This window comes from Euprymna scolopes, chromosome 36 (genome assembly GCF_053919585.1).
Source record: "Euprymna scolopes isolate OS-2025 chromosome 36, ASM5391958v1, whole genome shotgun sequence".
Taxonomy (NCBI): Eukaryota; Metazoa; Mollusca; class Cephalopoda; order Sepiida; family Sepiolidae; genus Euprymna; species Euprymna scolopes.
Window position 1 is genome coordinate 22808342 of NC_136517.1, and position 24342 is coordinate 22832683.

The window sequence follows — 24342 nt, forward strand, 5'->3', positions numbered from 1 at the left end:
GTCACTCTTGACCCCCCACCCCCACCCTTGATGTAGTTTCACTTTTTTCTTTTTAATTTAATGCATAAAAAAAAAAAAAAAAGCTACTTACTTTTGTTAGTGCGTTGTTTCCTTCACGATTTCCTCGGCCAACAGTGATAGCTCGAATATTACGGATTCCAAGAAAAGTTGGATTATAGCTGAAGAATTAAACAAATTCCATTGAAATTATTAAAAAAACAGAAAACTTAAAATATCAAGGAAGATTGTCATACAAATATATTGAATAAAAAAGCTTAAAAGTAAAATGATTTCTGAAGACGAAACAATACAAATGTATATTACTAATAAACTAGAGAATGTTCAGGATAAATTTGACAATTGTTCTTTATTATTTTGTAACCATTTTAAGTATTTAATAGCAGTAAAGTTCAATGGAGAGCTGTTACTGTGTACTATGAGTGGATTTGGAGAGTTAAAGACAATGGATGACAAGGAAATCACTTGAATATTAGAAGAGAATGATCTCTCATCATCTGATGATTCTCGTTGGAGTAAAAAAAAAATAATTAAAAAAATGGAAATCTTAGCTGCAGCTAAATTCTTCCTGATTAAACTGAAAGAATAAGAGAAAAATGAAAGTTGACTCACAATCCAGTATTCATAGATTTGATCAGCAAATTTTTCTTATGTTGTGTAGATTTGCGATTATTGGAAAAATAATCTTCAGCCAAATAAATGACAGCCACTCGGTTTTGTTTTTGAATTGCATAATGGAGAGCAGTAAGTTTGTTGCTGGGTGACCTCAGGTAATCGAGCTAAACAAATAAAAACCACAAATGTTTAAAAACTGATCAAATGACAGTTTTCTGTAAATTATATAATAGGAGAGCATTAAAATAAATAAATAATAATGGAAGATATGAAAAGAAAAAGACTTACTCCGTGAGGGACGGACTTTAGTAAAGTCATATCGTTTAATAAAACAGCTCGAATTGCTAATTTTCCATTCACATGGGCCGAGATGAAAGGCACAGCTTCACTAAAAGAAAAGCAGAAACCCATCAATGCTAATAAAGATTATGGAAATTGCTTATGCATTTGAAAATACTCTTAAAATCTAACTGCTGATCCACATCCAGGGAGGTGATAACAGTTTAGTGGAATCTCTGTTGAAAATGTGGCATGATATATTTTGAATTATTTTTCTTTAAATCTATCACAGGGTTGTTAAGACAAAAAAAAATTACAATTGTTTCCACAGAAAAAAAAAAAAATAAATAAAAATAAAAAAGCTTATTAAATAAATCCTTGTTCAAAAGAAGGCCTTCCTCAGTCAGGATCGACCATAGATGAAGCATCCTTAGCCTAGACTCATCTGTCTGCTTCACCGGTGCAGCACTGTTTGAAGCTGAAGGGACGCATACGGGAGCAGCAAATTGTCACAAACGTGTGGTCCTTGAGCAATTAGCAGTGATGTCCTCCTTTCTGCATGCATTTCTCTGCAGTAATGTCCATTAGTTTCTCCTTCCCTGCTTTCAAATGTGCATGCAGTGTTCCTTTCCACCTTGAACAGTCATCTGCAAATGCTCTCCCAATGTTGATTGCCTTTATGTTTCACCTCACAACACCCTTGTATCAGAGTTATGGGATAGCCAATAGGCCTTCTTAAAGATACCAACTCTCCATAAAGGATGTTCTTATACACCCTCAACATAAATATTCCCAATAAACAGCAAAATCCCACCCCTTAACAGTAGAAATCCCCAGAAACCAGAAAATTTTCTACTCTAATAGTTTCTTCCCTAGAACTGTTAGACTTTGGAATTCCCTGACAGTACTGATATGCAGAAGTTCAAGTGTAATGTAAACAGTCATCTTGCTGCTCAACTCCCTACACAGTACCTCTGCAAATTACATCCCAGATAGTAGTGTAGCGGTTGAGGTGCACAAACGAAAATATACACATGACAGCCGGTGGCAAACGCACCGAACGATGAGACTAAGTAATCAGATTGAGATCGGCAGGGTAAACGGTCAACTACTTGACGATATGCACCTGTCGGAGGTGAGGCCTGCAAACAAAGCAGGTCACAAAGGGAAAGAAGGAAAAAGTGGCACTCAAGAAATCAACACTGCACATGTGTGGCCCTAAGTCACGCACCTCTCCATTCTGCTCTTTCTCTCCGTCTCTGATAGGCGCACTCATTTATGATGCAATAATGACAATTAGCAAATAAGTTTTATATTTTTATAGAAAAATGAGTGTACAAGTTTTGCTTTCTGGCTGACAAAAAAAAAAAACGACTGTGGAATACGTTTCAGTAGCCCCTACATTAAAGTGTCACGGTCTTGTTTGGGATGAAAATGCAATAAGAAATTTTTAAAAATAAAAATGCACCTATTCTTCATGCGGTGGACATGTTTCAACCAGCATACTCTGTGTTGCCTGAGGAGGTTGAACATGCTGGGAAGGGTTGTGCAAGATAGGACCTGTGTTGGAAACCTTATCCTGCTAGGATATGCCAAGGGTTCAGTGGAGACTACGCACATAGGTGTCGAGTTATCATATTATTCTTGTCATTGTAAAAATCCTGTATTTTATCCAACAGAATACTGGAAGTGAAGAAATGTCAGTAAGGTAATAAATATCTAAAATTGTCTTATTCTATGACATAATTCTTCTTCAACACGACAGACAGACACAAGTTAACTCTAAATACATGCTACATGGTTAGGGGAGAGAGAAGAAACTTACTTGGTTTCAAAAAAAGGTTCTTTATCCAGGACGACAATATTTGGATTTGGTTTTAGCTTTTTATCAGGATTTCTGCCGCCGCCGCCTCCTCCTCCTCCTCCTCCTTTTGGCTTCACTGTTTTTTCAATTTTGCCCTTTCCTAAATTAAAAAAAGTAAAAGAAAACGTAACAAACAAGTTAATAAAATAAAATTTTTACAATCTTTTTTTTTTTTAATTTGTACTAGTTTGCCCAGTCGTAAAATACGCTTAAATAGGATATTTTAATTTGTCCAGATTTCATATATATTATTATAGAGTTGTGATATCAAAAGTTAAAAAAAAAAAGTATTTGAGCGTCATCAGTTAGAATCGAAACTGAAAGTAAAACTGTAGCATTCAAAGCTGGTGACGTCACCACTATACCAACGTGACACGCATATGAACTGATTAAAAATAAACTAAGATGAAAGTACAAAATGTATAACAAATTTCTTCATTTTAATCCATTTTTGACCTCTTAAAAACTATTTTAACCGGCTAAAGACCCAGAAAAGAATGGTCCATAAAAAATCCAATCATTTGAGGCTCCTTGCGCCGGTCTGCGTCTTTTAGTTTCGGAAGAGATAGAGTTTGAAAATATGGAGACAGACGGACAGCCTTTTATGCATTAGATTTTGTCTCAAAAGGTCTTTTGTAAATAAATAGTTCCGATATAAATTTCAGACCAATTAAATTAGACATTCAATAATACAGTGTATGGAGATGTGAGTAGCCAATGAAAAAAAAATGCTTAAATTGAGAAGAGTTTTCATGTATGAGTAGGGGGGGGGGCATCTATGCCTCATACCCGTTTGTGGGTGGTGGTGGGGGAGGGGGACAAAAAAAAAAATCTGAAAAATGTAACTTTTGAAAACAGAAGTAGAAATTGTCTTTAAACAATCCCATTCAAACTAGTTATTTACAACTACATGATTTATAATTGAACTAGCAGGGAGACCCGACGTTGTTTAGGAATGAATGAGTATCAACAAATGTTTCACCATCTCGTATTTTATTTTATAGTAAAATCGTCCATTTTTCAATCCTCTCCACAGTTAATTAGTCCACTATACATAGTAGTCTACATTAAACTATAGAGAAGCTACTGTTGATTTTATAAAATTATTTTTATATAATGGCTTGAATTAAAGTTTAAAATGCAAATATCAAGTTCATTTGTGCTCTAAACAGAAACATTCCTTTCGAACACACTCCTGTCATATCAAAAAATCTACTGTTGATTTTATATGCTGGGATTTTCTGCTTGTGTGGCAATAAAACTTCTCAAATACACTTGTTATGTTAGGCTGTATAAGGTGTTAACTTTAGTCCAAATCGCCTGTTCCTGCTTTCATTAGATTTTTCGATTATCGATACTTATCGAAGACATTCTGATACAAAACCTATCTAAAAACACTGCCAGGCACATAAAGTACATTTGTGTGAAATTTCAAAAGTCAGTCCAGCCGTTTAGAAGTTACATAGGAAACAAACTCACACAAAGTTCCTTTTATAAAAGAGCAGATAGAGAAATAGAAGATCAGTTTGCATTTATATTTAGGAGAAGGAGAAAGTAAAACATTCTTTGGTGAAAGTCTTAGCTTTTATGACAAAATTAACATTTTCAGTTTTCAGAGAGAACTGTCATAAGAGGGAAATGGAAAGTAAGAGAAAAAGAAAGAAAAAAAACAGGAAAAGCGAAGACAAAACATTTTAGAAATAAAAATTTTTTAAGCTATTATCAAAAAAAATAAATAAATAAGGCAGCGTTAATACAGAATGTCTACTCTTGGCTTGGGCCATTTTAGGGTGTTTCACATCCATTTAACCCAATATTTTATCGGCGAATTACATGTGAAAAGTATGCAAGTTGAAAATGATCATCATCAGTTTAATGTCCGTTCTAGCATGCATTGGACAATGTTTTTTATAAATTGACTTATAAACTATCCATGTTTCTCTCAGGTTCGTTTTCATCCTTTCATCCCATGTTTTCTTGCTTTCCCCCGTGAACTGAACTTGTTACCTCAACTGTTCTACATCTACCCTCACCCATTTTTTCAACATGGCCATATGATCAAAGTCCCCTGTTTTGCACACATCTTCCTACACTGTACAGACTTCATCTTCCACGATGATCATCGGATGTGAGCCAGTTTTGAACACTGTTACAAATCATATATCATTTCTCTCCATGCAACACATGTCCTCAACCTTCACTGGCACGGTGTTTCACTTCTGGCAAAAAAAAAAAAATAAATAAAATAACAGTAAGCATGTCCACTACTTACCTTTAACTGCAATTTTCACATCTTTGACGGGTGGCTTTGGGGAGCTTTCAACAACTTTTTTCTTTTTTATAAGTGGTTCATCATCATCAACTAAAGACAAAACAAAACATAATTCAATTTATTGGTGGGAAAGAAACAATTTTGTAAAAATGTCTTCAGATAAAAAATATTACGATTGTACAAAAATTTTGCAGAAGTTTCAGACGTACAGTTCTTATATTGATGCTAAGTTTAATTCAAATGAGCTGTTCATACTCAACACTCTACAGAAGATTTTAAATGCAATGTTTTGCTTATTTTCACGATTTTGAAAGTATAATTACAATGCTTCCAGATTTATGGAAATAACGATAGCGTAGAGATCTCTTATGTTGTAAAGGGTCTGTAGAGAAGAGATCATTTTCCCTCCACTAGATTGCGTTACCCAGTCATTAAAAGAAAATAAATAAATAAATAAAAAAAAATAAAATAAATAAAAAAAATAAAATAAACAGGACTCGGGTGTCATCAGTCAGAAACGAAAATGAAAGCAAAATTATTTAAGCAAAAAAAGTGTATACCAGGCGTGAACTTAACTGAAGTTAGTAATTGAACGCTCTTATCGATGTGTCCACAATTACACAGATGCTATAATATCGCAAATGTAGCTATTTAAAATGAAAGACTATAAATGATTTGCGCATGCACAGTGTGCAAATCGTGTCAAAAGCCAAGTTTTTATCTGAATCCTCCTTCAAACTAAACTATATTTCTATACAAAATAATGTATGATTTTTTTTTTCCAATACTTCATTATTTTTTGTCCGAGAGGTCACTCTTTCTAACGATGCTGTGTTTGGGCATGTACGATGCAGATAAGAAAAGTTTTTAGTAGACATACGAATACACACAGACGTTTGCCCTTTATATAATAGAAGATTTTCCATCTGGAGTCTGGTACTTTCCAGAGTAGCCTTAGCAACAGATCTGATGACTTCCATTTCAGATCTGGAGTAAAGGTCACTCCTAAGAGCTAAAAAATAAAGGGATTCCTTAGAGAGAGAGAGAGAGAGAGAGAGCGCAATTCATTTTAATTGATGCGTAACAAGTATTTGAGCTTTGAGGGTAAAAGGGGAGAAGCTTGATTTTAGAAATGCCCCATCCCATTACACAACTTGTCCCAAGTCACAAGAGAGAATCAAGCAGGATCTTGATCACCATTGCTCTTTCAAGTGCTGCCATAGATAGTTGTACGATTTCAACAGAAGTCAACAAATGATCTCATAGCACTCCTTAATATACATATTCTAGACTAACCAGACAAGCAGCAAAATCCCACCACTTCGCTATTGACATCTCTAGATGCTGGAAAGCCTTCTACTATAACAATTTTTCCCCTTCAGAGTGCTAGGCTTTGGAATTCCGTTTCCTGCTTCGCTGACTGTAATAATCTCCAGAAGTCTAAATGTGATATAAACAGATATCTTGTTGCTCAACTATCCACAATCCCCTGTTAGACACAATCCAAAATGATAGCCCTTTACAATATAAGCAGCAACAGGTCTTGTTTGAGATTTAAAAAAAAGAGTATATATAATTTGGAAGATTTAAAAAAAGAGTATATATAATTTGGAAGATCATTGATCAAAATCAGGAAAAAATTTGGCCCAGAATAAATCGTTGAGACATGTCAATGTTGATACTATGTGCTTCAAACTTCTACTCATTAACAACTACCTTTATGGACCTATCAGAGCGAAAGAATATGATGGCTGAGAAGACACTGATATTTATGCCATATTGTTTTCAGTTAAATACTTACTTCCTTCATTAATAGGTAAACCTCTTTCAAGATTTAAAACCTTTTTCAGCGATTTTTCTGCGCGTGATTGTTGAGTGAAATGTAGTCGGTAAGTATCCTTCTCAATACGATCCATCTTAACATCACACAGTACACATTCCAGCTCCGTTGCATCCATATAGTCCAATTTGTAAACATCTGGAGGCTGACAGAGATTCAGCCATTGGATACGGAAACGTTTCGAGGATCGGTAGACAATCTGTTGAGCTTTGCAAATGTAAAAGCTTCCTGAAAAAAGAAAATAAAAATGGATGTGATTACAATATTTAAAAAAGCAAAACATTTTTATATTCTTTATTAAAAGGCAATAAAACAGAGGTTTTGGAGAGATGTTTAGTAAGAGATTTCAGAGGAAATGGGTTCGGAAGAGGATGGGGGCTAGTTGTGGGGTTCGGAAGAGGACAGGGTCCAGTCAAGGGAGTTCGGAAGAGGCCGGGGGGGGGGGTTGAAGGTTTTTAAAAGAAGGGAGTCGAGGGAGGGGTGCAATGAGGGTTTTAGAAGGAGTCGGAGGGGGCAGAAGTATGCTAGGAGTCAAAGTTGGAATTTTTAATCTATGAAGAATCAAATGCCAGCTTGAATATTGGAAGAATAGTCTGGATCAGAAAGCAGAATGTTTGGAATTTAAGGAATCCGAGTTTGACTTCAGACTTTCAGAATTCATAACCCTGGTTGAAAGCAAGAAAAACTATTTTCAGCTCAGATTAAGTCAAAACTTAGACATTTCAAACAAATGTCTCCTCATTATGTCTTTGCAGCAGTTTTTATTTTTATTTAACAAATTTCATTTTAGTGTGGAATTTTTTAGATAAGGATTGATCATCCTTATACTAGCAATACACACGGACGATAAAAACACTTATGGATTTCAAGGGGCTTCTGCTAAAAGGGGCTTCTGCTAAAATCATATTTTAAAAACCAAAATACTGTTTTGTTTGAAAATGAATATACTTTCAAATAAATTAATAATGATGTACATTATATATTTTAAGAGTTTTAAGCAAATAAAGTGCTAAAAACGTTATCATAAAACGGCGTTTTCGTAAAGATTTTGTAATGACGAGTTTGGAAAATTTCTTTGGACACCCACTGTTAAAGAAATTCATCTTTTTATTACATTTATCCGTTAAAAATAAAAATGTAACTAGCTTCATTTTATAGTACCGAGCAATTTAAAATCATGATACCTGGAAGAAATCGTTCTTTTTTTAAAAAGTATCTAAAAACGATCTGTGGAAGCAGCAGCAGCAGCTTTAATATCACTGATATTAATTACTTTACTGTAAACAAACTTTATTTTTTGTTTTTTATTCCAGAACAAATTAAAAATTTAAAAAAATGAAAATATGAATATAAAAAAATGTTCTTACATATTTAATTGGAGCTCATATTATTAGAACATAATTAGCTTAATTAGAGCTCGGTTATCAGATTATATAATTTTAAAGCAATCCGGCGTTACTTTTGGTCAAATTTTAAAAATATAATTGAAAAACAAATATGTAACGTGTGCACTTTTGTCCATTACATTAGTTTTTAATGGTGAATTAAAGTGTTTTGTTGAAAAAAAAAAAAAAAAAAAAAAAAAAAAAACGAAAATGTGAAATATGATTTTGCGTCACGTGTGCGAGCAGTACCCCCCCCCCACACACACACTCCCAATATATTTTTCCGTCTTTTTTTTTTTTTTTTTTTTTTTTTTTTCAATAGTTATAATCGAATGGACACTAACCTACCCAATTATATATATTAAAAAAAAATACAAAATCAATATTTAAATGCTTGTAGGAGGTGCTCAGTTTCTAGTTAAGTTTCTATTTACTTGCCTCCCCACGAGGACAGTTAAACACAAGGTCAGTTTTTAATGCAAGGAAAATCTAGCTTCCCAAAAAGGGTCAATCTGGATAGAAAAACATAAAAATTGTCTCCGTCATGAAGGATTTCTCCTTCACTGACAGAGGACAGAAAAGACGAAGTGTAGCATCAGAATGCTACATTGATCTTGGCCTGAAGTCCAGGTAAAGAAAAAAAAAAAAAAGTGTCTTAAACTGGAAAGTTTAACGAAATAATGTGTCACTCGGACAAGAACTGTAATTGAAAATAAAAACTAAATTTATCCAAAATTTGTGAATGATTTGTTAGCTTTAGTAAAACATGTTTTTTTATATTTAAATAAATGGACAAAAATAATAAGTTTTCCAAACGTCACGCTTTCTGTTAGTGACGTCACTTGTTTTAAATGAAATTTATTTTTGTCTATTTGTCGTAATTCTTGTTAAGTTTCACACCACTTAAGAATTACGACAAACAAAAATAAATTTCATATTTAAAAGTAATTTGATGTCCAAAATCTAAGGCATAACATTTTCAAAGGCCAATAATTATGACCCACTAACCATAAATATAGGGGTCAAGTCAAACGCCTTAAAAAAAAAAAAAAACAAACAAAAAAAAAACCCTTAATCCTACTTCTAACCCTAGATATGAGTGGCAAGCCTCCTCTTAAAACTTTCTTTAGCCCTAACAATAACGCTAAGTCTAAGTAAGTGGCAAGCTCCTCACCAAACAAAGTTCCTTGGTAACCTACATATAAGTGTCTAAAAAAAAAAAAAAAAAAAAAAAAAAAATACTTCCTTAAAGAAAAGTGCACCATTTATCACCCATAAAAAATATAAATTAGTCAACTGTCCTAAACGCTACAATGGTCTTGAAATGATGAATTATTTTACATTAAATTTATGTGAACTAACCCCCCACTCTTCAGGATGTTCACACATAATTTTCCTTAGCTTTATCATTAACCCAAAGTCAGAGTGGCAACCTCCCCACCCTCTCATTGCACAAAGACCCTCTTAAAACCACACATAATCGTCTTTAGAAAAAAAAAAAAAAAAGGCGCACAGGATTTATCTCCAATAGAAAAAAAAATGGTTAACTGCCCTAAAACGCTAGAATGGTTCAAAACGGTGAATCATTTTACATTAAATTCTAAAATAATACTTGTTTACCGTTCATTAAAGTTTTTTAAGGTATTCACACGTAATTGCCTAAAAAGGTAAAATCGCATATTTTGGAGAGGTGGTTAGATGGGGGGGGGGGGTATTCTCATTCATTCTTTCAACCAAGACATACGAACAAAGTCTGCTGTTTTGCACACACATCTCTAGACAGATTTAGTCCTCCTCTTGAGTTATCAGATCTAATCACATTTTTAAAACTAAAGTTACACATACACTGTATCATTCTCATATCATTTCTCCTGGCAACACATTTTCAAACTTGGATCAGGTTATACTTTCATATATCATTGCAAAGTTAGAGACAAAAGGTCCGAGTCTTTCAACATCTATTGCATTAGTTAGAGGTCGAAACAACACTTGAGGAGATGAACGACTCCCAATTTCATAAAAATTGGAAGAGTGTGATTTCAAAGAACAAAGGTTTTACTATTTTAAAACGTCTCGATGCACATATCAATAGGAAGGTTTTTCAAAACGAAGAAAATGTGGATGACACTGATCATTTGAAAGTTTTAAGTGCTGAAGAAATGGTCAGCTTAAAATATGCGCCAGTAGTGTCATGCGACGTGGAACAAGTTTTTTCCACAATATAAGACTGTTTTAGCAGACAACCACAGAAGCTTCAATTTCGATAATTTAAAGATGCATTTAATTGCAACATGCAATGAATAAAATATTTAAGTTTTATAAAGTGTTTAATTGTTCAAAGTATTTATAGCGTTAAAATAATCGGGTTTTTTTCTAAATATTTTCTGGCATTTTTTATGCATTAATTGAAGGTTTTAAAAAATCTTCGATAAAATTTATAAACTATTGAATACTGTGTTTTTAACAACACTTACCACAGGCTATAGTAAACGTATTTATATAAACAAAAAATAAATTAAAATAAAAAAAGAAATGCTCTGATCCCCATCTGGCATCAATTGAAATGAATGGCTCTCATTTTGGGGAGGCCTCATGTTTTGACAAGATTCTGGGCTTGACCTTTACTCCTAATCTTAAATGGAACACGTACATCAAATCTGTTGCCAAGGCCGCTGGAAAAATGGTGGGATCCTTCTATCGATCCAGTAGATATCTCACTGCTGATGCAATTCTCTATATAAGAGCCAAGTACGTCCAAGGATGGAGTACTGTTGCCACATTTGGGCAGGAGCTGATAGAAAGGACTTATCCTGCCTTGATAGAGTTCAAAATAGACTTTGTAGCCTCGTAGGGGAGGTTCTTTTCTCTTCCCTGCAAGCTCTTTCTCACAGAAGAGATGTTGTGAGTTTGTCTCTGCTTTATCGTTATTTTCATGGCAAGTGCTCGACTGAACTCCAATCTTTGGTCCCCCGTCGTCAAACTTTCACAAGAAACACCCGTTTAGCAGAAAACATTATCAATAATTTCCCCGGCTCTTTATCTGTGCCTAGACCTAAATGTAGATTCCATGAACAAAGCTTTTTTCTTAGAACTGCACGCCTATGGAATTGTCTTCTGTTCTCCTACTTTCCAGCTGACTACAATATGGTTGTCTTCAAGTCTAATGTAAAAAAGTTTTTGTTGAGATGTCCTCTTAAATAAATAAACCATAGCCAAGTTCGACCATTAAATAATCAAACCTTAACAGCAAAATTTCAATTACTTATAATTAGAGGGAAAAGGAAGGCTTAGCAGAGACAAGATAGATAGGATAAACAGAAAGAAAAAGGAAAAAAAAGATGAAGTGAGAAAGAGAGAAAAAGAAGGAACGAGGAAGAAATAAAATCCAGCCAAATAACTACAATAAAAGAAATGAGGTTTTAAAAATTTGGCAGAAATCAACTTTTTTTTTTTAATCTATTATATAAAGAACAATTGCCTGTGTGTACATATTTGTTTACATCATGCTAAAAGTTATAAAAAAAACAGTAAAAACAAAAACAAACAATCCATGCGTGTGTGGTCCCCTCTTGTGCTGCATGTGAGATGACGCCACAAAAAATAGTGAAGAAATAATGAATGTAAGAAGTGTGAAGGGGCAACGTTGCCTTCACATTTTCGCAAAGTTTCAGAAAAATCTAATGGATGGGGCAAAAGTTATGGGGTAAAAAGTGTCATTTTTTGCAATTTTGGGGCATTTGTGACCCCTTTTGAGCTTCTGGAACGCCAAATCCCAGTGAAAATGGACAAACGATGCAGTTTCACACCTTAAGACATATATATTTGAATTCAGCACCATGGAAAACTACTACATAGACATACATATTAAGTTTTTCAGTAATATGAAAAAAGAACTCCAAAAAGGCATGTTTTTTTAGCCCGAAAAGTCCTAGAGGAATGCAAATCAGAATTTTGCCAGTGTCACCCATACTGAATTTATATTACTTACAATAGCCTCCAGATTTTAGCCAAATTTTAGGAAAATCTAATGGATGGATCAAACGCTATGGGGCAAAAAGTGTCATTTTTGGGCATTTTTTTACCTCTTTTGAGCCCCTGGGGATGCCGTAAATGGATAATGGTGCAGTTTCAAGCCTTAACACATGTATATTTGAGTTGACCACCATAAAAAAACACTATATAGTCAGACATATCAAGTTTTTGTTGAGAAATATGAAAAAAGAGCCACAAAAAGATGTTTTTAGCACTGAAAGTCCCTGGGGACGCAAACCAGAATTTTGCCAAGGTCACCTATGCTGAATTTATATTAAGAACAATGGGCTCCATATTTTGGCCAAGTTTCAAAAACATCTAATGGATGAATCAAAAGTTATGGGGCAAAAAATGTCATTTTTGGCTATTTTGGGGCATTTTTTACCTCTTTTGAGCCCCTGGGAGCGCAACAGGAATTTTTGTAAAAACAATTTTTTTTTACTGTGCACATCTATTTAATGAAATAGAATTTGTGGCAAAATTTCAGGAAAATCTAATTTATCTGGCAATAGTCTACACTAACATATAGGGAAGCCATTGAAAACATAGGTCCCTTGCTGATAAATCAGAGAACCAATAACCACAAATTTGATATATTCAACCTAATAAAAAGCAGATTTAAGTGGAAATCATCTTTTTCTGAATCGAAAGAAAAGACCAAATTATGCTTTTCTTATTAAAAAAAAAAAAAAGGCAGAGATCTGACATCTCTAATAATTTATGGTATTGCATTTTTGAATTCAATAAATATGCAACTAATAATAAACACAAAAAGTTTGGGAAGCTTGAAACAAGGAACTTTAGTTTTTCAGTCTAACTCATTTGACCACAGACTGCATTACAAATAGGTGCAACTTTTGTTTATGTTGTTATTGAGGAAGGGGTCTGTCTTCAAAACCTAAGGAAGATTTTGTGTAAAAATAATTACTAAGACAAGAGAAAACACCAGGACTGATAAAATATAAAAATCTTAATTAAAAAAAAAAATAATAATAATAAAAATACTTCCTAAAAAATAAATAAATAAAACACATACTAATAAGCCAAAACCCATACACCAGAATTATATATATATAACTTATTTATGGAGCTATATATCGGTTAAAGAAATAGGGAAAATTTTGACTTTGTATCTTTCTTATAATTTAGTATTGCAGAAGTGGTCTCGCTGTATTTATCATGAATCTTGAAATGCTTATTGGTGAATGAATCATTTCCTCAAGATGTTCGATGCTAAGAGCAAATCATTGATAATAGTCTTAACTCCTGACTGAAATATTAAATAACCAATCAATACAAATTAAGAGTGAATTTAATCAAATAATCAATAAAAAGAAAGTAAAAAGGAAAGGAACCTTCTGGATTGCGAACAGCAAGAAAACTCCCTTTTTTGAAAAGTAAAATCTTCTCTTCTGTAGGGATTTTGGGTTTTGGCGCGCCTTCTTCAAGTACGGGAGATTGGAATCTTTGCACAGGGATTCTTTGTCTTTTTAATGGTGTTCGGGGTTCCATGTTGTAAACCTTTTTACGGCTAGGCTGAAAAAATAAATAAAAAGAAAAAGGAACATAAATAATAATTTAACTCAAAAGAACACAAAGATGGAAAGATGTTTTTTTTAAAAAAACAAATAACATTAAAAATTGCATCAAATGTTTGCCATTAAATAGCAATACACATGAAAAAATTGAAATGGCTTAAAATATCTCAATAATGGCATACGTAGAAAGAGCTTGATAAGCTAAGAAAGAATCTTTAAATTTTTAAAATCCAATTAAAATTAAGGAAATTTGACTGTTTTTGTGCCTTGCATGTTTGGATATTTTCCTTTTTTTAGATCATACGCATTTTGTCATTTTTTTTTACACATTTAATGAGTTGGTAATTAAGAATCACGCAGGCACAGAAATGAAGGTTGCTTTTATAGCTGGCTGGAGGCCAGTTAAGCTTTCCCCTTTCTGACGTTTTATTCATTTGTTTTGCCAAGATATCGGGACCCCCCCCCTCTAACAAAAAGGGGAGACTCTGGCTGTATCAATAGTAATTGTCTGGTATGAAGGGTTTCCCCCACATTGATTAAACCTAATTGATTTCAAAACGTCCTGGCCCGGAAGGCCAGGCGGATGCCTTTGCTTCGATTAGTTTTACTTTATTTATATGAGAAAGACAAACAAACACTCGAAACAAGGGAATTTTTTAAAACTCGATCAAAATAAAGATAGAGACAATGTGAAAAAAAAAACATGAACCGTTCGGCCAGGTAGAATGAGTTACTGAAAGATGTTTGAATTTATTTGAGCAAGAACAAAATTGACAGGTGCCCACACGGAAGTCGTAGAGCGTTACGACGACGACGTAAGCAATAGCTATTCAGCAAATGAGGTCAATGACCAGGTTTGTTTGTTATAAGCGAAGTAAAAAAAAAAAAAAGAAAACATAAAAACAAACGTTAAAACTTAAGGGGGTGGGGGTAAGTAATCAAAACTCAAAAAAAACTAACGTAAGGTAAACGAACGATGTTAAAATGTAAAAATCGAAAAAACAAAACACATGAAAAATAAGCCTGTTTCGATATCAAAATTTAAAAAATCGGTGGGTATCCGGGTGTTTTTGGGTGTCGCTAAGAATAAGCGAAGTAAACAAAAAAAAGCAGAAAAACAAACGTTACGTGAAAAATGGCTTGAATAACACTGGTTCAATATTTAAATTTAAAAAAAAAAAAAAATAAATAAATAAAAAATAAAGACATCTTACACCACAATTCGAACCCAAAACGTTTAGATAACGAACCAATGCGCTAACCAACTGAGCTAACGTGATGTACATGAAATTTAGTTCTTCAACTATTTAAAGTAAATCAGGTCATGACGTCATCTGACGCATGCATAGAACCGGTCGTCGTCACGAGAGGACCGTTTTTTTGTTGAAAATTGTCGATTTCAGGGTGAAAAAATTAACGTTTTCGGCCAATTTTTCGATATTTTCCGGACGAAGGATGGAACTTCAATATGATACTGAGTTTGTGAATTTTCGTTGTGTCTGTCGAAAGTTTTTAGTGGACACACAAACACACATACATACACACATTTTCACTTTTATATATATAGAAGACTAGCAGGTGTTGCCCAAGTGTTTGGAGCAAAAAAATGTGTTAGTAGGGAGGGAGGCTCGAACCTGTGATGCGAAGGCGGAAAAAAAAGTGAAAGAAAAACTGAGATCTTAGCACTACGCTACGAGGCGAGAGAAAGTGAAAAACGTTTAAAATTAATGATTAAAAAGTAGACTTGAAGTGAATAAGTTCACACAGGCGCAGAAATGAAGGTTGGCTACAGGCCAGTTTCTGCTTCCCCACGATGTTGGAGAAAACCAGCTCCCCTCAAGAAGGGGGAGCACTCCAAATGAATAGCAATTGTTTGATATGAAGGGTTTCCCCGACATTGATCATAGCTGATTGTCTTCAAGACGTCTCGGCCAGGTGAGTCGATTTGCTTCAATTAGTTTCTCTTTATTCATACGAAAAAGACCAATAAACATGAAAAGGACAGAATAAAGGGAATTTTATAAAAGTCGAGCAAAATAAATGTAGAGATGACGTTTGCAAATCGCAGATATTATGATCTAGGAAGTATATAAAAAGTTCTTAAAAAAATAAATAGTACCCCCCCCCCAAAAAAAGCCTATCTTGGACACGCGGCACTTTTGCCTTTTATATATATACTAGCGGAGGTACCCGGCGTTGCCCGGGTGTTTGGGGGTGTGTATGTAGGAGGGGGTGACCCTGTTTTAATATTATAAAAAAACACAATGTTAAAAAAAATTGAAAAAACCAAAACAAAGCAAAACAGCGAACAAACGTAAAAAAAGGTGTAAAAGAGAAAAAAAAGTTTAGGTAGAAAGACAGGCTCGAACCCAAAACATTGAGGCTAAGGTGGAAAAAAGTGCCAGACACGTTACCCCTATGCCAAAGAGACATACAACTCAGGACAGATAAAATTAAACCTTTAAAAACACTTGCAGGTGGTTTTAAACTAACGTCAACGTTTTCTAGGTCAAACATGACGTCATTGTCGTAGTAGCAGGAGTAGAGAAAATGAAGGAACGATTTTTTTGGCACCCTCCCTATAGAAAAGGGCCCAGTTTAGGGTGAAGGAATTAATGTTTTAGGCCAATTTTTCGATATCTGTCAGGCGAAGGTTGGAGCTTTAAAATGATACCTATGTGGCGAAAATCCATGGGCCATGTCGAAAGTTTCTGCGAGACATACAAACACACACACACATTTTGCCTTTTATATATATAGATATAGATGACATTTCATTACCTTTTTTCTATCATTTTTATTTCTTAACTTCACTGACATTTGGAAAAATATCCTTCCCACAAATATTTAAATATCGATTTTGCATTTTTTTTTAATTTATTTTTTATTTTTATTTTTTTTTGATAATCGGGTAGATAAGTTTCCATTCAATAATAATCCGCTGAAAGTGTAAAAAAGACGAAAATTAAAAAATATAGAGGGGATGTACCACTCGTACACGTGAACCAAAAACTCATATCTCACATTTTTGGTTATTTTTGGTTATTCAAAGCAAAACATAATATTAAAATTTGACCACTGATCAAATTTTTAAAATATTTATATGGTTGAAAACAAAATAGCTCTACCTAAATATGAATTTTTTTTTTTTATATAATCAGATTTTCAATAAAAAAAAAATTCAATCTGCAATAAAAATCAACAAAAGTTTGTTTACAGCTGTGCTATTGTTGCTGATGATACTGCTAATACTAATACTACATCAGTCTACACTCGAACTCAAAACTATTTTTTCCCGGGCATCATGATTTTAAATTGCTAGCTACCACAAAAGAAAACAACATACAATTATACTTTTAATGGATAAAAACAGTAAAAAGATGGGTTTTCTTTAACAGTGGGTGTCCAATGAATATTTTTTTTCAAAATTTGCAGTACTCGTCATGTTGAAATCTTTTTTTAACACGCACAAAAAAAAAAAAAAAAAAAAAACAACAATAAAACGCCTGATCAAAAGTATTTTAGACACCCCAAACTATTAAAAGTGACATCTCTTAGTTTCTAAATTTCATGACAAAATTCTTGATATAAATGCAGTACGAGTCTTTACAAAACCTTACGGAAAACGCCAATTTATGATGTTAACACTTTTATCACTTTATTTGCTTAAAACTCTTAAAATATATAATGTACATTATTATTTATTAATTCATTTGAAAGTATATTTATTTCCGAACAAAACAGTGGTATTTTGAGGATTTTCGTTTGTAAAATATGACTATTTTAGCAGAAACCCCTTGAAATCTGATAATCCAAAGCGTTTTATCATTTAAGTGTATTGCTATATTAAATATCTTTTAGATTTTCCAAAATAAAACTTACAAAAAAAAAAAAAAAAAAAAAAAAAAAAAAAAGATTGAGATTTTAAGATTAAAAAAAATGAAATCCATATTCGTGTGACAAAAAATTGAGCAAGGCTACCTGGCTTCGTCCTAGAGAAATGTTCCTATAAGCAAGTAGTTTGATAATTTCCGTTGTGGGGCAAAACAATCAACTACTTTTCATAGCAGCTGAGATATGCGAGGATTGCTGATATTATTATTGCGGTTCAAGACTACAAATTAAAAATAAGCTTTTTGTAATGAGGGTTTGTTTCAACCACAGCATTTATAAAACATCTTTCCAGAAAAAGTATTTTTTTCTGCTTTCTAAACTAAAATTTCTGGTCAATGGCTGAAAAGATGGCAGGCAGAAAAACAATTGTATTTGTCTTTCTTAAACAAAATACAAAAATAAGGTGATAAAAAAAAAAAATTGAAACAAAAACAAATTTAATACAAACTCAGTGAGGCTTGTTAATTTAGCTTCTATCGAGATAGAAGACTACTCACATCTGAGGGTATCCTGTACCTCTACAAGGCCACCATTCGCCCATGCATGGAGTATTGTTGTCACATCTGGGCTGGTGTATCTACCACTAGTCTCTCCCTCTTAGATTGGGTCCAAAAAAGAGTTGCCAATCTTATCGGTCCCACTTTATCAACTAAGCTCCAGTCCCTGTCACATCACTGCAATGTTGCATCACTGTGCCTGTTTTACAAATATTTTAATGGAATGTGTTCTGATGAACTTGTTTCACTTGTATCCCCTCGACGTACATATCCCCCAACAAACCCGCTAAGCAATAAGATCTCACTCCTTTACTGTTGATGTCCCTAAATGCCAGAAAGCTTTCTATTCTAGCTAGTTTATATATATAAAAGGCAAATGCGGCGCGCACATTTTTGTATGTCTTGAAAAGGCTTTTTTCGCCAACGGTCCCAGGGTCGTTACTATCACTTAAAAGTGTTTATATACCCCCTAGGTAATAATATCCACGATTTAGGAACGTGGGTCGCGTCTAGATTTATTTACGTCGATTTTTACAAAATTCTTGCTATTTCAGCCCGTCTTGTGTTCGTTCAGCTTTTTTGTATAAAACTGAAACTAATCCAAAGCTAAGAATTGTTCCTGGCAATTGCACCGGGGGAACGTCCAGTAGCACAGCTTTGATCAATGTGGAGGCAAACTCCTTATATCAGAAAATTGTTATTCAATCTGGATAATCCCCTTATGGGGAGCTGGCCCCCCTCCTCCAACATCTTGGGGAAACAACCAGCCAAAGTTGGGTAAACAAACCCAAAAGCTGCCCCGCAGTAAAAGTTAACTCTGCTACTTCTATTTGACCTCATTAATGAGGTCAAATAGAAGTAGCAGAGTTGACTTTTATTGCGGGCACGTGTCAATTCTGTTTTTAATACTTAAATAAATAAATTCACACGTGTTTCAGTTGCTCTTTGTTGGCCGAGCGGGTAACGTGTCAGGTTTTTTTGCACACTTTCTTTTCCACCTTCGCCTCAAGACTTCGGGTTCGATCCTAACTACTTACCAAAACTGTTTTTTTTTTTTAAAGCTCCCCTCCCGCAACACAAACACCTGGGCAACGATTTTTTTTACAGAAGCTTTATTATATATATATATATATATATATATATATATATATATATAATATTTAAACAGGGTTCTTACTTCGCTTATTCTTTTGTTTTGATCCCGCCCAACACGCACACCTCTAAACACCCGAGCAACGCCGGGTACCCCCGCTAGTATCTAATAAATAAGAAAATAACTCTTACTCTATATAAGTAGGAAAAAACAAAAAATAACAGTATAATTATGAATTATCAACCGGATTCTGAAAAGTGATCAGATATTAAGAACATATTTCAAAGAACGGTTTCCTTAGCTGCTCTTGACAAGTAAGAATGAGGTTTGGAGCTGAAAATTATACGTGTTACATGGGAGGGACCCTATGCTAGTAAGTAGTGAATTTTGATAAGAGTCACATTAGTACATGTCAGACTAACCTAGCTACATACGGAATTGTATCCAGAGATGGATGTGAATAATTTGAACCAACAGGTCAAACTCCCTAGACAAAACTATCACAATATGACAAGAGAAAATGAAGGGTTTCAGTTTAACCTCTCCACTGAAAGTCAAGTGAACAGACAGAAAAATGATATAAAAATAATCTAGGTTCAATGTTACTGATGTTTGTTTGTGCATTGACCATTTTCTTAGAAATTAAATTTGAGTTAAACATTAGTCTTTGCATAAAGTAAATTCTCTCCAATAAAACCGTGAAGAACTCAACAAAGTCAACCTTGTGTTTTAAATGCACAAGTAGTTTATTCGTTTTGCTAAACAGACAAGACAACCACAGCCACACACATGAAATGACAAGTATCCATGGAAAGAAATCCCCCGTATAGACACCCGCACATGTATGTATAAAAAGATATTATTCGGCTTGTTGATTGCTCATGGATGAAAACATAATATATGTACAACCAAGAAATACATTTTTCCAATGCTTGGCACAAAATTAAGTTGTTCAGTTTCTAAGGAAACTGCGAGTTGTGGAATCAGATATCTAGAGCTTGAAATGGCGAGACAGAAACAAGAAAAAATAAATAAATGGGAAGTAAAAGAATACTATGTGCATTGCAATATATTGGGGTTATTTTATGAAGTTAGAACACATGTATAAGATTTTTAATTTTTATGTAACTCTTAATGCAAAGCACATATTTATCAACATCTTGGCAAACTTTTCAAATCAGAAATAAAATCGTTTCATTGAAATTGTCCTTCTAAAAATAAATAAAAATTTAAAAATATAAATCATTAAATAATATTATATACATAGTAGGTATTTATTTCTTTTGCACCACAGGAAGATGTGACACAAGGTTGAAAGTTGGAGAAAATTAAGCAAGCACTCATAAAGGAGCATTCTGATCTTTTAAAAATTGCCTGAGCAACTCTCTCGATATTCCTTGGTAGGGGTACATCAGGCAGTAAGCAATAAACTTAATACACTTGAAAGACAGTTGGCAACAACCTTGGAGGGTGGACCTCCTAGGTTTACCCAGAACCATAACTCAGCCAGACAAATGCAAGGTCATTCTTTACTCAGCAATGGCTGAGACTGAAGACTGTGTCAATGATATATTCTAGATTGGTATGAGCATAACCTACTCAGGTTGTGTCAGGTATTCCACAAGTCTGAACAGAATTTCTGAGTCTTTTAGTTCTTTGTACAATGCGATAAGTCTCGCTGTTTTTTCTTTTTCTTGTATTTATTTTTAAATATAAATCACTATTGTTTTTTTTAAGCAATTGGTATTTTACTTACTATCCCCCTTATCCCCGAGTGGCTTCAGGGCCTTGATAAGTGGTGACTACCATGAAAAAAAAAAAAAAAAAAAATCTTCAAAATATAAAGTACTTTTTCCCAAGTTTGCTTCTGGATTGTTTTCAAAATTAAAACGGATACCAAGAAAAAGATAACTTAAATGTAACATTTCACTTTCCAAAACTAATGTGAGAAATGCAAATGAAATCGTTTTGGGGCATGGTTACAAATGAAGTAAATAATCCTTAATTTTTTATTTATTTCTATCTTTTAATTATATATATATATATATATATATATATACACTAGCAGAAATACCCGTCGTTGACTGGGTTCGAAAACAGTAAACAGTCTACAGAAAATGATTGATGAAGGTATGATAGGTCATAAAAAGGAGGGGTTGTAAAGAGATAGGTTTTGATACTCAAAAATTTTACCCTAAGCAAAATATGATGAAAGTAAAGATAATTTTCGCGAAAATATTTTTTTATATCAACTTTGTTTCCATTCATAGCCAAGAGTGACCAACAAATTGATGTTTCCTTACAAAGAGAATATGTTATATATATATATATATATATATATATATATATAGTCAATAAAAGTTACTTTTATGGTAGAAAAGTAACTTGGTTTGTAATTTTAAGTAGTTTGTAAAAAAAAAATTTTGTTTTATATTCACAAACCGGTTTTTAAAAAATCAAAATGTCAGCGATTTTGAAATGGAGAGCCCCGTTTTCAATTTGAAGGAGGAGCACCTGAGCATTCTGTGTTAATAATTTAAGAGAGTTCCGTCAACGTAAGGAATATTTATAAACATATTTTAATGTTTTCCGTTATTTTGTGCTTGAGGAATATTCGATTATGGCATGTGTAGTTTATATAAAAATTCATTTAAGTAGTTATTGCCTCAAATTTTGTTTTAATTTCGGTTCGCTGAAATTATTTTGAGTAAAAAGCATTTATTGACTATGGTAACATTTATTTCTTGTATATTTATTTTTTCAGATAGTCGTTTGTTGGCTTTTCTGCTAAACACTCTTACACGTAATTACTTTAGTTTTTTAAAGCAAAGAATCCATATAAATATGAATAAGAGGAAAATATATTTGTTTTTGTAATGTGAAATGAATGACTATTTTATTTCAGAACAAAAAAATAAGCTGTTAGCATTCAAAGTGCATATAGCGTTTATTGCATGGAGCGAGTTAGATATTTTATTTTATTTTTTTCAAATAACATATAGCCATTAGAAATTTAAAAAGATATGATGCAATTTCTGATCTTTTTTGAAATGAATATAGTCGTTACAAATTCTAAATGTTGGAGGTGTATATGAAATGAACGTTTCTGTTTTTATTGACTGATTATTTTATTGGTATAATTTTCTGTGGTGTATGTTAAACAGTATCCAACTTTAAGTTCTGTTTTTTTTTTATTTTAAGTTTACTGATTAAGCGAGATAAATTGCAGAAGCCAATACGCTGTTTGAGTTTGCAAGGAGCACTGACTCGGGAAGTCTTTGCTGAGATTTATTGAAAATGAATTTAATGAGTTTAGCTTGTTTATGGTTAAAATACTGGCCATGATGCAATGAATGAGAGAATAATGCACTCAGTGGGGCTTAAAATAATTAAAAAAAAGTTTTGGTAGGTGAGTATGAGGAGCGAACCCGAACCCTTGAGGCAAAGCTGGAAATTAAAGTGTGAAAAAAACAAAACGTGTGACGTTAACCATTGGGCCACCGCGACATACAATGGAGACACATTTGAATTTATTTATTTATAAAAACAGGTGTCCGCAATAAAAGTTAACTCTGCTGCTTCGATTTGACCTAATTAAGAAGGTCAAATAGATGTCACGCAGTTAACTTTTGCTGCGAGGCAGCGTTTGGGTTTGTTTACCCAAATTTGACTTTTTTTTCCCCAACAGATGTTGGGGAGGAGGAAACCAGCTTCCAATTGTCCAGATTGAATAGCAATTGTCTGATATACAAGATTGATCAAAGCTGATTGCTTCTGGACGTTTCCCGGTGCGATTGCCAGGAACAATGTTAGCTTTGAATTAGTTTCGCTTTTTATACAAAAAAGCCGAATCAACACGTGAGAAGCCAAAATAGCAATAATTTTGTAAATTCGATGTAAATAAATCTAGACACAACGCACTTTCCCAAATCCTAGATATTATTATCTAGGACCTATATAAACAGTTGTAAGCGATAGTAACGAACCCAGGACCATGTGCGAGGAAAACCTTTGCCAGACATACACGAAATGGTTACACACATTTTGCCTTTTATATATATAGACTAGCGGGGGTACCCAGCGTTGCCCGGGTGTTTGTAGGTGTGTGTGGTGTTAAATAAAAAAAGAACTGGGGGGAGGGAGGGGAAAGTATTGAACCGGAAGCCCTGAGGCGAAGTTTGAAAATAAAATCGACCAGCCAGAATGAGTTAGTGAAAGATGTTTGAATTTATTTAAGTAAGAATGAAATTGACAGGTGCACGCCCGGAAGTCGTCGAGCATTACGGCGAAGACAACGACGTAGGTTTGTTTGTTATAAACAAAGTAAAAAAAACAAAACAAAGGGGGGGGGGTATCAAAACATCGAAAAAAAAAACACAAAAAAACTAACGTAAGGCAAACAAACGATGAAAACAGAAACGAACATGTGAAAAATGGCTTAAATAAGCCTGTTTCGATATTAAAATTTAAAAAATCGGTGGGTACCTGGGTGTTTTTGTGTGTGTGGTTGGGGGTGGATAAGCGAAGTAAAAAAAAAAAAAAAAAAAAAAAAAAAAAACGTTACGTGAAAAATAGCTTAAATAACACTGGTTCAATATTTAAATTTAAAAAATCGAAAAAAAAAAAAAAGACATCTTACACCACGATTCGAACCCAAAACAGATAACGAACCAACACGTTAACCAACTGAGCTAAAGCGACGTACATGGAATTTAGTCAGTTCTTCAATCAACTATTTAAAGTAAATCAGGTCATGACGTCATCTGACGCATGCGTAGAACAGGTCGTCGTCACGAGAGGACCGTTTTTGTTAAACCCCCCCCCCTTCCGTCGAAAATTGTCGATTTCGGGGTGAAAAAAATTAACATTTTTGGCCAATTTTTCGGGCGAAGGATGGAGCTTCAATATGATACTGAGTTTGTGAATTTTCTTCGTGTCTGTCAAAAGTTTTTAGCGGACACAAAAACACACATACAAAACATACATACACACATTTTCGCTTTTATATATATATA

At 33.6% G+C, this 24342-nt stretch overlaps 1 protein-coding gene across 1 annotated transcript in view; it reads right to left on the minus strand.

Annotated features, from left to right (window-relative positions):
* The window catches only part of LOC145260391 (poly [ADP-ribose] polymerase tankyrase-like), a 190676-nt gene that overhangs the window by 89691 nt on the left and 76643 nt on the right, over positions 1-24342 (minus strand). The window contains exons 3-9 of the mRNA XM_080118342.1: positions 13661-13841; positions 6850-7116; positions 5049-5138; positions 2738-2876; positions 922-1021; positions 631-797; positions 92-179 (exon numbers count right to left, since the gene is read on the minus strand). Coding sequence (XP_079974468.1) covers positions 92-179; positions 631-797; positions 922-1021; positions 2738-2876; positions 5049-5138; positions 6850-7116; positions 13661-13841 — 1032 coding nt within the window. The remainder of the gene's footprint in view (positions 1-91; positions 180-630; positions 798-921; positions 1022-2737; positions 2877-5048; positions 5139-6849; positions 7117-13660; positions 13842-24342) is intronic.